Source organism: Calidris pugnax, unplaced genomic scaffold (genome assembly GCF_001431845.1).
Source record: "Calidris pugnax isolate Ruff unplaced genomic scaffold, ASM143184v1 scaffold79, whole genome shotgun sequence".
In the NCBI taxonomy this organism is placed as follows: Eukaryota; Metazoa; Chordata; class Aves; order Charadriiformes; family Scolopacidae; genus Calidris; species Calidris pugnax.
In genome coordinates, this window is record NW_015090817.1 from 268720 (window position 1) to 285668 (window position 16949).

Genomic DNA, 16949 nt, shown 5'->3' on the forward strand with positions numbered 1-16949 from the left:
GGGGGGGGGGGATGGAGTCTATTGCTGTCCCTTCTGCCGAGAACGGCCGTAAAAGTAGGAAATGGGATATAAAAAAATACATCAATAATAGTTGTTGGGGTTTTTTTTTTTGGCTTATTTTCTTGCAGCGGTAAATGAAGGAGCAGCACCTCAGCAGCCTTCCATGCTCCCCCAGCCCCAACCTGAGCACTCCACCACCGAGGACGCCCCCAGCAGAACCATCCCCACCGCCTGCGTCCGCCCCACGCACCCGCTCCGCAGCTTCGCCAACCCCCTGCTACCTCCCCCCATGAGTGCAATAGAACCCAAAGTCCCTTACACGCCACTTCTGTCCCAAACAGGTAAGAGCCAAGGGGGGGGAAAAAATCCTAAAATCCTCCTGTACCACTCATTTAAATCACTGCCTTTCCATTCGTGAGAAAATAGCACAAGAGCATCCCTTACCTTTAATATCTATAAGCTCTAACAGAATGGCAAATGAATATATACAATTATATTGAAAGGGTAGGTTCAGGCTGGATATTAGGAACAATTTTTTCACTGAAAGGGTTCTCAGCCATTGGAATGGGCTGCCCAGGGAGGTGGTTGAGGCCCCATCCCTGGAGGTGTTCAAAAGACGGGTTGATGTAGTGCTGGGAGGTATGGGTTAGTGATGATGCTCCTTGTTTGTTGTGTGGGTGTCTATTTTTGTCAGTCAGGTTGACGGTTGGACAAGATGATCTTTAAGGTCCCTTCCAACCTAGAAGATTCTGTGATTCTGTGAATGTTATGCTAATAATCTAATAAGCTCATTCTGACAATCCTGAATTAAAAATCAGGACAAGGCAGTCACTTGAAAATGAAGAGTTAAGTGACGACGACGAATGAAACGAGACGCCAAATTAATGTTTCCAGTCTCCCCCAGTGCTGCCCCGGGGCATCTTGAACCCGGTGCCAAATGCTTGACACTTGTTTCCAGGCTCACCTTGTCCCTAATAAAAGGACTTGTTTGCATAGGCTGGAAAAAAATGACCCCCCAGTCCACTCCAGTGGGCAACCTGCTTCAAAATTAAATAGCCAGAGCGCAAGGAACAATGAGAAAATCACTATTTAAAAAAAAAAAAACCACAATTAAAAAAGGCTGTAGAGTGGGGTCGGTGTTGAATGAAGCCGTGGGCTGGTTTCAAGGTTGGATTAAATGTAGGGAAACGCTCGTTGGCCAAGTTGGGCTGGTGTTAAACTGGCTGTTCACATGAACTGGTATAATTTATATGTAATAATGCTCTTTGCCTCGGTAAGCCTCACCGCCGGAGCTATTAAGGATTAAAACCCAAGAGTTTGCAGACTGGTTGGAACTGTTTGCCCTGCTCCTTGAGCTCGGATAATCTCCAGTTTGGCTCAGACAATTTCAGAGATTTCAGCTCTTTTCTTTTCCAGTGCTGCTCCCCCAGCATCGCTTTCTCTCCGGACGGCGTACGTTCGGTCGGGGTTTGCTACCAAAACAGCTCTGCTATTTTTTTACTGGAAGCACCTGCCATCCATCAGCAAGTAATCCACTTTCTGACAGCAGACACAAGTAGATAAATCCTTATTTGTTGGAGAAATGCTTTGGCCAAATAGAGCAGCTGAATTATTTTTTATATATAACAGAGTCCATTCATCTTTATGTAGCGCCGGGGTTGGCTTTGTGGGGATGCAATTCTCCTCCTCTCACTTTGGTTAGTGAGTAACTCAACCCTGCTTCCCTCCAAAGGATTATTTATTCCCCTAAGTCAATCAAAGTTTCCATTTTAACCATGCTAATTGGGGGTTGAGGTAAAGAGGGAGGAAGCTGAGGCGTGGTACTCATCTTCCCGTCAGCCTGAAAAATTAAAATTGCCCTTTTTTTTGGGTAAATAATCTTATGTAGGCAGATGGAACGTTGCCTACAAGCGGTGTGTGGGGCTTTTTTTTTTAGGCAAAGCTAGGAATTGAAAGTTTATGGTGCTAATCTGCCATAAAGCACTGGAAATAAATAAAGCAAATGGGAAAACGATATAAAAAACCCCTGTTTTTCTGGACTCTGGTCACAGAGATGAAAGCAAGTTGTTGGGTTATGTATGGCACCCAAACTGTTGTGTTCACTGATCTACTGAAACCACATTTTTTTACGTGATAGAATTGTGTATAACTTCATTTCTGATCCCCCTCTGGCTATTTCCTGCTCTTGGGGGCTATTTGTTTCTCTCCCTGTGTTGTTTCTCTGGCTTTTCTCAATGTACTTGTCCTCGGAGTCATTAGCCAGACGGATGGTGTCTCCTTTACCAAGTTCTTGTAGAAAGGTTTCCTCTCTAAATGTTAACTGGGCACATCCTGGTCGTGTACATAAACTGGGCTGCTCTTTCAGTACCCACTCCTGGAACCCAAATTTTTCTTGTTTTCACTTAAAAGGGGGAGAGGGAAAGCATTGAAAAAAAGATAACAAGAAAGGATGCTTCATTTCACTAGAAATTCTGAGTATTTCATACTATCCATGAGCATGATATTTCAGCCACAGTCAGATGCCCACCAAAGGGATATTTTGGAGATTTTTGTGACTTTACAAAACCCATGATTTATTTGTCTATTTGAAGAAAACCTCCTAGAGAAGAGGACTGAGGTGTCCCTGCAGTCACTCGTCCCTCGTCCCCGCTGGCAGAGCAAAGAGACCCCAGTCTTATGGACCACATCTGCTAATTATACCCCACTCGGGGACATCTCAGGTTTAAAAGGCTCTTAGCAAATTCCCAAGTTGGAGTATCTGTTTCCTTAACCTGATAGATAGAATTAATTAATTTTTCATTACATTTTCCTTAGACCTAAGGCATTTTCGACATGTCGCGTGTAATAAAGTAATAGGGCAGTAAGTAACGGACTCGTCACCACTTAAACCAATTAAACAACCCTTTGCTTTGCTGTCCTGGTTTTTAAAAGCATGTCTATCAGGTGTCTCATCCCTCCAGACAATACACGACTCATTGAACAATCTTCTGGAATTTGGAAGGGGAGAAAACCAGCAGAGAACTGCAAAGATTGAGCCAGAACTTTCCAGCAAAGACTTTAAAAAAGCAAGAATCTGAAGTTCAGGGGAGATTTCCCCCAAAATCCCAATCATTGCTGGTTTGCAGGTTCTCCCCCTTCCAGCCCCATGAGTTTTCTATCTCCTCAGGTGGAAATGCCAGGGAGGGGGTGTCCTCTGGTCCTCAGCCACCCCTCCAGCCAACCACACGCCGAAGCTCTACATATATATTTGTTTATTTAAATTATAGCCCTGCAGCCAATGCCTAACGCTGGCCCTCACACACTATTAGTATCAGAATTAATTCTTGGACTTGGCCCAGAGAATAGATGAGTTTTATCTCAGCTTTGATTGACCTGATGCTAAAGGAGGGGTCTCCTCTAATATTTGATCCTGGCCGTATATCTCTGTGGTGGCGTTATAATTAGCTGTTCAACTTCATCGTGTGGTTCATAAAAAAGACATAGAGAGGTCATCATTCAGTTGGGGAGGATTTTGCCATGAGGATGTGGATAAATATTTAAAAGGCTGTGCTTCCTGGGTTTGGGTCATGACATCAGAGCTAAAATCTGCCATTTTTCTTTTTTTTTTTGCCCCCTCCTTATATTTTTTTTTGTGCTTGAGCCCAGTAAATCTGAACCCTTCACATTAAGCCTGTTGATATTTATGGAAGATCTCACCTTTTTCATCCCTGCTTTGTGATGGAGCACTGGAGGTTCCTAATCCTTATTCTGAAGGTGTTGAGAATGACTCCAAGGTATTTCCAGTCCCCTCCGTGGCTGCTCTGGCTCCTGTTTGCAAATCATACACACAGACTGTAAGTGATTTGACTTAGTCCCCTTTCAGGTTAAATAGAAAATGTTTGATGTTGAGCTTATTGCATTATAGATCTGACATAAATTGCACAAATGGACAGGAGAGGTATTTTTTTTCTTTTTTTTTTTTTTTTTTTCTTCTGAGTATTTCATACTATCCATGAGCATGATATTTCAGCCACAGTCAGATGCCCACCAAAGGGATATTTTGGAGATTTTTGTGACTTTACAAAACCCATGATTTATTTGTCTATTTGAAGAAAACCTCCTAGAGAAGAGGACTGAGGTGTCCCTGCAGTCACTCGTCCCTCGTCCCCGCTGGCAGAGCAAAGAGACCCCAGTCTTATGGACCACATCTGCTAATTATACCCCACTCGGGGACATCTCAGGTTTAAAAGGCTCTTAGCAAATTCCCAAGTTGGAGTATCTGTTTCCTTAACCTGATAGATAGAATTAATTAATTTTTCATTACATTTTCCTTAGACCTAAGGCATTTTCGACATGTCGCGTGTAATAAAGTAATAGGGCAGTAAGTAACGGACTCGTCACCACTTAAACCAATTAAACAACCCTTTGCTTTGCTGTCCTGGTTTTTAAAAGCATGTCTATCAGGTGTCTCATCCCTCCAGACAATACACGACTCATTGAACAATCTTCTGGAATTTGGAAGGGGAGAAAACCAGCAGAGAACTGCAAAGATTGAGCCAGAACTTTCCAGCAAAGACTTTAAAAAAGCAAGAATCTGAAGTTCAGGGGAGATTTCCCCCAAAATCCCAATCATTGCTGGTTTGCAGGTTCTCCCCCTTCCAGCCCCATGAGTTTTCTATCTCCTCAGGTGGAAATGCCAGGGAGGGGGTGTCCTCTGGTCCTCAGCCACCCCTCCAGCCAACCACACGCCGAAGCTCTACATATATATTTGTTTATTTAAATTATAGCCCTGCAGCCAATGCCTAACGCTGGCCCTCACACACTATTAGTATCAGAATTAATTCTTGGACTTGGCCCAGAGAATAGATGAGTTTTATCTCAGCTTTGATTGACCTGATGCTAAAGGAGGGGTCTCCTCTAATATTTGATCCTGGCCGTATATCTCTGTGGTGGCGTTATAATTAGCTGTTCAACTTCATCGTGTGGTTCATAAAAAAGACATAGAGAGGTCATCATTCAGTTGGGGAGGATTTTGCCATGAGGATGTGGATAAATATTTAAAAGGCTGTGCTTCCTGGGTTTGGGTCATGACATCAGAGCTAAAATCTGCCATTTTTCTTTTTTTTTTTGCCCCCTCCTTATATTTTTTTTTGTGCTTGAGCCCAGTAAATCTGAACCCTTCACATTAAGCCTGTTGATATTTATGGAAGATCTCACCTTTTTCATCCCTGCTTTGTGATGGAGCACTGGAGGTTCCTAATCCTTATTCTGAAGGTGTTGAGAATGACTCCAAGGTATTTCCAGTCCCCTCCGTGGCTGCTCTGGCTCCTGTTTGCAAATCATACACACAGACTGTAAGTGATTTGACTTAGTCCCCTTTCAGGTTAAATAGAAAATGTTTGATGTTGAGCTTATTGCATTATAGATCTGACATAAATTGCACAAATGGACAGGAGAGGTATTTTTTTTCTTTTTTTTTTTTTTTTTTCCCCCTCGCAAATGAAAATTCCTTTTAGGTCTTGATGATCAGCTGCACTTTAAATGAACCTGAATTAGGAGGTCATTTTTCTTTCTGCAGAAGCAAGAGTGGGGTGATCAAAAAAAATACTGCCTGTGAAGTGGTGGGGTTTATATTGTGTCACAGTTCTAAAACTTCAGCTTTTTTTAGGCTCCTGTATCTTTTTGTGAGATTGTAAAAATGCTATTTTTTTTTTCTATTGCTACTCTACCAAAAAAAAAAAAGGGTAGTTGGAAATCCAAATCGTCATCTTCTGCCTCTTCCTGGAATCATTGGGTGATACCCCAGAGCTACAAACTTGCTTTATTGTACAGCAAAATTGAGCTCCATTTTCCTTCCTCCTGCTGAGCTGGAGGCGATGCCCCGACCTGCCGACGGGCTGGGAGCTCAGGGGAAGGGGTTGAAACTGCTCCAGGTTTATTTCATATTTTCTTTGGAAAAATAAAAATGATGTATTTTCAATGTTTGGGGAGGGAGGTGAAGAAATCTCAGCGGTGAACATCCCTGTGTAAAAAGCAGGGTATTGCCTGGACATCAGTACAAATCCTTCCTACATCCATGCTATTTTCATTACCAAATGGGGTAAGAAAGCCTGATAAGAAAATGAGCTCCCTGAGGAGGTTCTTCTTGCTGCTTTTATATATATATATTTTATTTTTTTCTATAGCTATTTGTAAGAAAAGAACCAGAAAAACAAGATAAGAGCGGAGGTTTGCAAAGCCAGCATTAAAACCATGAGCTAGTGGTCAAATAAATAAGGGATGAAATCAAGAGGGGAAAAAAAAAAGGCTATATTGGTATTAAGCAGTGAATCCTGGACCATAATAATCTCAAATTGCCAGGGTTTGGGGCTTCAGTAGATGCTGAAATTGCAGTGATCCTTATAAAAGTGAATAAAGAAAGAATTTGTCAATCCTGCTGCAAATAGACTGCTCCTGGGAGGAGTCACACCAGCATCTTGAAGATCAGATCTCAGCTGGAGGTTTCAGAGGTGGGAATTCCCAGAATAAAACTTTTACCTGCAAATTAGGCAAATTTTGGAGCCGTGACCTTAGAACTCTCTGGTGCTACATTTCTGCATTTAATTGCTCTCCGTTTTTTAGAGCGTTTAATCCCCTCTCGTGCAAAGTGGGGAGTTAATTTGCTAGCGTATTTATTCTGAACAATCAATTAGCTCTAATTAATTAGTTATAGAACCAAATTCTGGGTCCTTTTTTGTTGTTGTTGGTTTGTAAGTTTACCATTCACAGGAAAAAAAAATCCCAGTGCCAATATAACCCAAATGAAAATCTATTGCTTCTAATTTGAACTCGTCATTGAATTTGAACTCTTTTGTTAATAGGGTATAAAAATCTCTCTGGAGTAGAGTGGTTTTTTCTGATTTTAATGATGAGTCTAAATGTGATTGTGGACTTCTCTTTATAATAGTCTGCAGTTAGCAAGGTCTGTAAATTCACTAAAAACATGGGAATGATTCATTCTTGAACCTTTTCTTCTAAAATCGTAGCTTTTTGCACTAGTAACTCCCAGGTTCAGGTGAAATTTATTCTTTTATTTTATAAGCTTTTTACCTGTCCAGTGGAGTCTAATTAACACTTGAGGCCCAGGAGTTGTCTCGTTAAAATTGTGTAAAGTGAAGTGTGGATTTAGGTGCTTGTCTGGATAAATGAAGTGATTCCCTTTAGATATAAACAATCTATTGCGATACAAGGCAGCAGTCAGATCGTTAAATTGTGTACTAATAATTATACTCTGCATCCATGGAAAGATTTAATGGGGGCCATTTATCTTCCTATATTTCATAAGGAGAGAAACAAAACTCCATACAATTTCTCCATATTAATTTGGGGTTGTGTTTGTTACCATCGAGATGCTCCAGCCAACGAGTTGCTTTTGCCCTAACGCTTATTTATCCCACATGGAATTTCCAGCAAATAGATCACATGGGGTTGGAAGGGACCTCTGGAGATCATCTAGGCCAAGTCCCTGCCAAAGCAGGGCCACCCAGAACAGGTCCCACAGGACCATGTCCAGGTGGGGTTGGAATGTCTCCAGAGAAGGAGACTCCACCACCTCTCTGGGCAGCCTCTGCCAGGGCTCTGCCACCCTCACACAAAAGAAGTTCCTCCTCGTGTTGAGGTGGAACTTCTTATGGTCAAGTTTGTGCCCATTTCACCGGGCACCACTGAGAAGAGTCTGGCCCCATCCTCTTGCCACCCACCGTTTAGATATTGCTCAGCATTGATGAGGTCCCCTCTCAGTCTTCTTTTCTCCGGGCTGAAGGTCTGGAGCCCAGGTCTCCTGAGTTCTTCTCACCTGGGTGAGTACATCACCTCAAGTCCTATTTCACATATCTCCAAATAAAATGACACCAAGTAACCTTCCCCAATTACTGCTGTCACCAGGATGGATGCTCTACTGGTTTGGCTTGGTGTCCATCACGATGAGGTAATGGCCTGATGTGTGGTGCTCCTTGAAGCACCAAGGATGGTCCTCCAGCAAGCTCGGTTGGTGTGGGCCTCAGAGAGGCCCTGGTAGTTGGGATTTGCACCTGGTAGCCATATGTTATTTAACTAATGAGTCAGGGAAGTGCTTAATTACCCTACTGAGAAAATGAGACTTCTAAAGAGTGAATCCATGCTGGGGCTGCTCAGTCACACCTGACCAGTATTGTCATCTTCTGCCTCTTGCTGCCTCAGAGCCAAGGTTTCCTCTTCTTCACTGGTGAGCCTCCCGCTGAGATGGAAACCATTAGAAACCAAAGTGATTTTAATTTAATTAGCTACTCATTTGCATAAATTAGTTTACTTTGCACGTCAGCCTTCTGCGTCCGGGATCCTCCTTGGTCTTTTTAATGTCCTTTGAGGGAAGAGGACTCAACTCTCGTACTAATTAGGTGTTACAGGTGATGCCTTGGTAAACGGTGGCTGCTGTTGAAGTTGCAGAAGAACTTGGAACACGCAGCTTCGTTAGAGTTCTCGTTACGATTAACGAGTTGCCTGTTGCTTCCGTGAGCCAAAGGGCGAAAAGATGCACAAACTGAACTCGCTCGACATCGTTAGGGCTTCTCATTAACAACATCCAGGAGGCAACATCTGTCTTTTGTGCAGAAAAAGGGGGAATCTTTAAGTCCAATTACCGCAATTAACGAGTTACATCTGAGAAGCATGATTTTTACTGCTGGATTTGGAGGATTACAAGAGCCAACTTACTCTGCGCGTCACACCAGCTCCTCACCACCACAGCAAGTATTTACTTCTCCACCAGCCCAGGAAAATCAAACAAGATGAAGTCAATTGTATTAAAAAAAAATTAAATACCTTATTTGGGTCCATTAGAAACAGCCTGGATGCAATTTTCCATGGTGGATCTCTCTTATTTTATGTTCTTACTATATATTCTTCCCGTCACGGTGCTATCCCAGGACTCAATCCAGATTCCCTGGGACAGGAATGGGATAAAAGTCGAAGAAAAGGGGGCCACAGATGGGTTTTTCTTCTTTGCTGGGCGCCGCCGGTGTTTTCAAACTGGGGGAAAAAAAAAATGATTGGAGTTAATTTTAGCTTGGAGTGAATTTTCCCCCATTGCTGCCACCTTCATTTATTAGAGCTGGGCATTTCTCAGCGTGTAACAGCTGGGGGCACGCGTGGAGCATCAGTGTGTGCATATTCCTCCCCTCCTACTTTGGAAATAAGCTTTTTATTATTATTATTAAGGGATGGAAGTGGAAAAAAAAACAACTTTCCTATTTTAATAGCCTGATTTGAATGTTGGGCTCGGAGAAGATTCAATCAGTGGGGCCAACTGTATCTTCTGCTCTTGCTCTGAGATACAGGGAAGCTTGAAGGCTATTGAAGAAGACTTCCAGCTATTAAACTGGAGCTGGAAGAGTGAGAATATCTCATTGGTGATCTATTTTAGCTCCTATTGAGCTTTATCTGCAATTCTCAGCCTTAAAGGGTGTTGGGGAGTCCCTCCCTCCCCAACCCCATGTTGTAGGTCTCAACTGGAACTTACTTTTAATGACCAGGCTGTTGGCGACTGGTTTTTGGGAGAGATTTTGTTCTCTCTTCTGCTCCGTCGTGTTTTCCTTGCCTTAAATTAATTAAAAACGTAAACACAATTATTTGAAGTACTGGAAAACGGAATTAAATGAAGTACAACATTTCAGCAGAGCTGCTTAAAGAGAGGAATCTCTTTCTGTTGAAAAAATTAATATATTTTGATTTTTTTTTAACTCATTCCAAGCTGGCAGGAAAACTCCACAAAAACTTATTTTGGGGGGAGAAAAAATGAAATACAATATTTATTTCAGCTTGTTCAGTGACCCATCTGAGGGCTGCTTTCAGCTTGAGGGAGTTGGGAATTAAAATAGAGGAGAATGATGAAAATGAACTGCATTCCCCCAACTTGGCCAATGCTCTCTGCTCTTTGGTCTCGCTTTCTCCCTCAAAAACAACCAAACTGAGAGTCTCCTGCCAGGCAGGGGCCACGGAGTCCAGGTTTTCCTTATCTTCTTGGAATACCTGGTTTGGGTGTGGTTTCTTTCCCCAGGAAAATTTACGTTTCTCTGTGAAAACTTTTGGGTTTTGCCAAAGAACGTGCTCCATCAAGAAGTACCATCAACAGTAAATTGCAAACCTGCTGCGGCTACGAGTCCTCCTTGGGGAACGAAGCCCGTGAGATATAATTTAAGGGTTTTTAGAACGTGTTTAGAAGGTTTTTTAGAAGTTCTGATGCTCCTCCAGGAAGAACCAGTGTCTGGGAAGGGGACTGTGAGTTCACAACTCAAATCACACCCAATCAAAACCAGCTGTGCTCTACCTACCATCCCCAAATTTCACTATAATCTCCATTTTTCTTCCTCTAGCTTCTCAAGGTGATTTTTTTTTTTTTATTTCTCCTTCCAGGGCCCAACCTCCCCAAGGCTCAGGTGAAAACGGCATCCCTTGGCTTGGCGGGGAAAGCCAGGTCACCTCTGCTGCCCGTCTCGGTCCCCACGGCCCCGGAGGTCGCGGAAGAAGGCCACAAGCAGACGGAGGACGCCACCAACGTAAGACCCTTCTTTAAAAAAAAGGCTCCTAAAAAGTTCTGGCAACCACTAAAACTCTGCTGTTGACTTTCATGGACTTTGGGGTGTGTGATAGAGGAGAAGAAGCGAGAGCTTTGATTATTCTCCGTGAATATTATCCAAGGGACAATTCTCTCAGCCTCTCCCGAGCGCCCCGAGATACCAGGAGGAGAGAAGGAGGGGGGGAGAGGAGCGATAAGGGCAGAAAATAATTTTGGCAGGAAAAATGAGTATATAGTAATAGCAGATAATGGTGAGAAAAATAACATTGAAGCAGCAGATAAGCGAAGGGGTGGAGAAATTAGAATAATCTTTTCACTCCTATTAAGGCTCTCTTAGAGAAGGGTCTCGCCTGAGCCAGAAGATGAAACAGTGCAAAAGAAAAGGAATAAGGAAAAAGATAAATAACATTAAATACGTGTTGTATATCACCTCTTTTCATCTACCTGCATGAGAGAATTTTTCACGAGGCAAAAATAGCAGCGGTTTGTCCAACATCTTTAGAGAATCCTTTTGTGCCTTCAGCTTGGCTAAAGGGAGAGACAAAAGATTTGTCGTTAGAACAGCATAAAAATACACTTCTACGTAGAGTGGCAAGAAGGATTCTCACATTTTGTTGGGAAAGGGGGATCCAAGATGATGGAAGAGACATGGAATCTCCTACTGGAATGGGAACAGGAAGGAAAATGCCCTCCATGGTAAAATTAGTGGCATTAGGAGTAATTAAACATGGGACATAGGATAACACAAAGTGTGATTTCAGCTCTCAGTACCATATTTTATCAGAGCAGCAGGATTTAGCTCCCAGGAGAGATTTGTGGATCAAGTATGAGGGGAGATACAGGCAGCAAGCTCTTCAGGTGGTCAGAATTTGGAGAGAAAGGTTAAAATTGGGGAATATTTTTTCAAGTTTGCTCCGCAGGTGTTCTTTGAAGGTGCCTTTTCCATCCCACCTTGGGGACTGCAGGGCTTCTGCAGCACTTTCAGAACTTGTACTGGGTAAAAGGCAGGTGTGGTGCTGAGGGACATGGGTTAGTCCACATGGACATGGTAGACTTGGCCGTGTTGGGTTGATGGTTGGACTCGATGATCTGAAAGGTCCCTTTCAACCTGGACATAGAATCATAGAATTGTCTAGGTTGGAAGGGACCTTAAGGACCATCCATTTCCACCCCTGGACACCTCCCACCAGACCAGGTTGCTCCAAGCCCCCTCCAACCTGCCCTTGAACCCCTCCAGGGATGGGGCAGCCACAGCTTCTTGGGGCAACCTGGGCCAGGCTCTCACCACCCTCACACCAAACAAGTTCTTCCCCACATCTCATCTCAATCTCCCCTCTTTCAGTGTCAAACCCTTCCCCTTCATCCTATGGCTCCCCTCCCTGATCCAGAGTCCCTCCCCAGCTTTCCTGGAGCCCCTTTAGGGACTGGAAGAGGCTCTATGGTCTCCCTGGAGCCTTCTTTTCTCCAGGCTGGACACCCCCAACTCTCTCAACCTGTCCTCACAGCAGAGGAGCCCTCCTAGCATCTTTGTGGCCTCCTCTCAACCCACTAAAGGTGATGGTGGTAATTCCCAACCACCAGCAAGGGCTGAAAAGTTCAACTAATTGCTGTTTTCCAGCTCATGTGTTGAGCCTGGAGTTACCCAGCTTCTAAGCGTCGGTCCATCCTTGAAGGCCCCAGGTCCCTGAGGACCATGCAGGGAAGGTGTCCCAGTAGGGGACCCCAGGATGTCCCTGCCATGTCCTGGGCTCTGTGTAGGGGGGGGTTGGCTTCCCATCCCGCTGATCCATGCGTGTTTGTTCACTTGCAGGTTTACGAGCAGGATGATCTGAGCGAACAGATGGCCAGTTTGGAGGGGCTAATGAAGCAACTCAACGCTATCACAGGCTCAGCCTTCTAACAGCTCTTGATGAAGCGATAATTATCCCGGAGCATTGCAGCAAACCAGGATTTCACGCCTACCACCCACGTCCACCACCCCATCAAATCATCTCCTCGCCGGTACGCGCAAGGAAAACGCCTGCAAAGTTCTAAAAGGAATGATAAAATGAAGAAAAAAAAGGAAAGAATATGGATGGAAACGTGCCGGAAGTGTAGACCTGGCGTCTCAAGCGATGGAAGGGTGGCAAGGCGCGGTGACATCACCACGATGTCATAGCCAAGGCCACCAGCTTGCTCATGTTGATCTATTAGTCTTCGTAGAGCTCGAGTTGTTCCTGACTAACTCATGTTTTACTCCGTAGAGGTTGGTAGCTCTTTGTCTAGGTCTAGTCTTTACCTCATGCAAGTCTGTTTTTGAAACCTAGCCCACACCGTTAACGAGACGGCGCCGTAGGTCACTCGTTTGGGTTTTGTTTTTCTTTAAAAAATAGGCAATTCCTGACTGTGAAAAAACCCGTAGGGAATCATCACCACCACCACCAAAAATCTGGAAGTTCTCCCCAAACAGCACAAAAGGGACAAATCACTAATTTCTTTGGTTGTCTCCATGGCTCATCTCTTCGAAGTCGGGGGAATGGGGGGGACACGAGCTGGTTGCTGTTGAATTCCACCATTTTAGCAAATCCTCCCGTCGTTAATGTTTTACATGTGGCAAACAGAGAACCCAGGAATGTCAGAAAAAAAGAGAAGAACACAAAAAAAAAGGTCCACATTGGTGGCCCACTTGGAAAAGGAGGAGGTAATATGCAATTTTCTCCGACACGCCGTCATTCCGTGCTTAAACCTGGCATCAAACAGGGGTGGCCTTTGTGAGGGACCACCCTACGATGACACCGGGGCCACCGGAGAGAGAAACGGAGCTGAAGTTTCCCCCTGGGGATGGAGGACCCCTCCACCTGGGATGAGGATGGGCAGAGGATGAGGATGGGCAACAGGCTCAACAAGCCTTGGAGAGGAACCACGGAGTGAAGAACCCCTAAATTAATTAGGAGGGGCTTTTCCTTAATAATTCCTGCTTGGGATGGGCAGTATTCCATGGGAGGAGGGAGCAAGGAGCACGGAGAGAAGTAGGACACCCTGAACCATCCATCTTTAGGGATTCCCTCTCCTTGTCCTGGAGCTTCAGCTGGGCGTTACGGTGTTTATCGACAACCAAAACTGGTTGAATAGCCTAAATTTGCTAAATTTCAAGCTGCATCCAGCGTTAATCCCTGTTTATGCAGCTGAATCACCAAAAGGCAGCTCATTTGCATATTTATCAGTTAGGAGGCTGCAAAACCCAATGAGAGAGTTTCAGATGAATTATTCCATTCAGCTCTTGCCTTTGATTTCAAGCTTGAGTGGGTCATAATTTTAAAAGAGCATGGAAAGGATAGGATCTTTACAACCTAATAGCTCCTTTTATTAGGTGGGTAATTATATGTGAATCTCCGAATAAAATATTTTGAGTAAAATGGCACCGCAACAGAAGTAATAATTCAGATTATTTCCTACGGCTGGAAAGGAAATCAGATGTCAAGGAAGGATTCAAATGCTTCATTAGGAACTCCAGTGTGTTTGTGAAAATGCCCCTTTAAAAATGCCTTGTTATTCAATTTACTCAAGTCTTTTAATGAAATACTGCTCAGGAGGGGCGGGGGAAATCAGGGCTGCGTGGAAGGCTGAGCTTCCCAGTTAGCATCACAGTTCTGAGAGATTTGTAACCCAAACCCTCTACTTAAAATAAAACGCACAAATCTTTCCCCATGAAAAGCCAGCTCAGCTGTTAGACCCTATAAAATCATAAAATCACCACCTCCTTTTATTTTTTTTCCTCGAAAAATAAAGGCTCAGCGCAGCTCTGACATTGTCGAAAGAGGAACAGAAGGTCAAACCTGTCTCTGGTTTTATCGGGGATGAAATATCTCCTTCCCCTGGATTTGCAGCAGGAGAGCTGGGAACAGGAGCTGCCCCCAGGGCCAGTTAAAAAACTCAATTATTCCCTTTAAACACCGAGGTTTTGGGGTTGTTTTTTTTTTTTTAATTTTTCCTTCACCTCCCCTGAGCTACTAAATTTGGGTGTCGTTGCCCTAAGGAGCCTTGGAGACGTTCCCAACCTTCGTTTGGGGGCGATTTTAGTGTAATTCCTAATTAATTAGTAAGCAGGCATCGCTTTTCAAATTTCACTTTACGTGTGAACTGCCTGACTTGCAAAACTCAAACGAGATTATTTTTTTTTAGCATAAATCTTCCCCGTCACATTTTGCTGACGCTCTATTTATTTGCATTGAGCTTGGCCAGGAGAATTCCTTTGGATTTTGATGAATTTTTTAACTGCTGGAATATTTGTAGCCCGTGGCTACCACCAGAAAAATGGGATGAGAAACCTGGGCTTGTGAAGGTTGCTGGTACCATGGAAGATCTTTAGCTGAGGGCTGCCCTAAACAGATGGAAAAAACCACCAGAGCCAAAAAAATATATATTTTTTTCCTCCCCCCCCCCTTTTTTTCTGCTTGAAGACCTAAAAATGGAGCAATATCCACGGGTCAAAAGGCTGAGGGCTCCTTAGCTCAACATCTTGAGTCACCATCCCTGGACGTGTTTAAGGGCCGTTTAGATGGGGTACTGAGGGACATGGTGTAGGGGAGGACTTTGTAGAGTAGGGTAGATGGTTGGACTCGATGATGCCAAGGGTCTCTTCCAACCTGAATGATTCTATGATCTTTGTGGACTGCTTAGATGTTCCCATCTGGGGAGAAGGTTCAGTCACTTGGGAGAAGGTTCAATCACTTGGAGAAACTCTTTAATTCTTGAAAGAGGGTGGATGATCTGCTTGTTCTCTTTGCCTGTGATCTTGATAACCTCACAATTTAGGGCTGGAGATCTCTACTGCCAAAATTTTGCCCTAGGGTTTGTGGTGGCACTTCTCAGGGAGTGAGGACCATCGCGTGGGACATGGCTTAGTGGTGGTTTTATCAGTGTTGGGTTGACGGTTGGACTCGATGATCTGAAAGGTCCCCTTCCAACCCAAACCATTCCATGATTCCATGATATCCCCTGTACTGGTCTGGCTGTTTGTCCACCCCCTTCTTTGGGAACTGGTGATTCCCAACGAAGAGGCAGCCAGAAACTGGAGAAGCACAACCATAGTCATGTAGCTCCGAGCAGGATTGACTTCTCCAGGTTTCCCCAGCAGGTTTGGAAATGCCTCAAAGGTTTCTCCTTGCCCTCCCCACGTCACGCAGCCACCAGCAATGACCATCCCAATGTGCTCTGGCCACTTTGCACTGGTAGCAATGGGGTCCCATGTGGCTTGGGACATGGTGTGTTGGATGTTGCTGTAAGATTCTGCCTCAAAGTGGCCGTTTTTTGCATCCACACTCCTCGAGCCTCATCTTTTAGCAACTTCAGTACTTTTTTAAAGGAGCATCTTTTCACCAACCTCTGTCCTCAGCCACCTCCTTAAAAACCAGCTTAGGTGGGATGCTGTGCATTGGGCTTGAGTCCCTCCTTGACATTTCTCCAGCTGAAATTAATTTTTCAAGTGTTTCTCCAGAGCTTCTGGCCATGTTTGTGGTCCATGCTCACTCGCTCTGGCATCTTCTCCCAAAACACAGCAGCACAACCCGGAGAACTCCAGGCAAGGTGATGGCAGGGCTGGTTCCCACCTGGAAGGATGGTGCTGAGGTAACGGTTGAGGCCACCTCGGGGTCCTTCCAGCCCTTGGGAAGTATCAGGCTTCTTCTAAAGTGGGAGCGGATGGTGTAATTCCTGCTGTAGCTCATCAAGGGTCCTCCAGGACACCTTCCTACCTGCTACCTAAGGCTGAATCCACACCCAAGATGCTCCCACAGGCTACCGGCAACCCGCATGGACCACCTTCAGCCATCCCCATGGTGACACCAGGGGAGAGCTGGGATGTCACCGAGGAGCTCAGAAAATCCAAAATAGTTGGAAAAGGAAAGGCTGGTGGGAAGAGAAGGCGGCGAATCTGCAACACGTCTGAGATGGATGGAAAAAGTGGAGTTCTTCCCAAAAAATCATGGCTTCGTAGATGATCCAAGATTGTTTTTCCTGTTGGCTTCATTTCCCCACGTCCCCCTTGGCTGCTCAGTGTCCTGTCTGGTGTCGAGCTGGCTTCTCGGAGGCTCCATGACCTGGTTTTTTGGGGTTTCTTTGGTGGTTTTTTGGTTTTTTTAACGTTCTCAGCGAGAGGCATTTGAACGCATCCTCATCCTGGGGCTCGGGGTGGCTGGAGGGCCCCCCTCTACCCCCCCCGGGGACCATCCTGCTTCACTGTGTGCTCTCCGTGGAATTCCTGGGGTGAGGAATCAGCCCCGGGAGGAGAAGGGACGATGCTCTTTTTATTCTTGTAACATAGAACCTCGGCGACTCCCACGTCGGCGAATCGCCGCCTTGTTGGGGACCGGGGTGGTTTTGGGGAGGGGTTGGTGGGGGA

The 16949-nt window shown here is 44.8% G+C and overlaps 1 protein-coding gene across 1 annotated transcript in view; it reads left to right on the forward strand.

The window, feature by feature from the left end:
* Positions 1 to 16930, forward strand: part of DCC (DCC netrin 1 receptor) — a gene marked incomplete at its 5' end in the record, with an annotated part of 230009 nt that extends 213079 nt beyond the window's left edge. The window contains 3 exons of the mRNA XM_014939750.1: positions 129 to 341; positions 10408 to 10550; positions 12381 to 16930. Coding sequence (XP_014795236.1) covers positions 129 to 341; positions 10408 to 10550; positions 12381 to 12470 — 446 coding nt within the window. The remainder of the gene's footprint in view (positions 1 to 128; positions 342 to 10407; positions 10551 to 12380) is intronic.
* Positions 16931 to 16949: the final 19 nt, after the last annotated feature.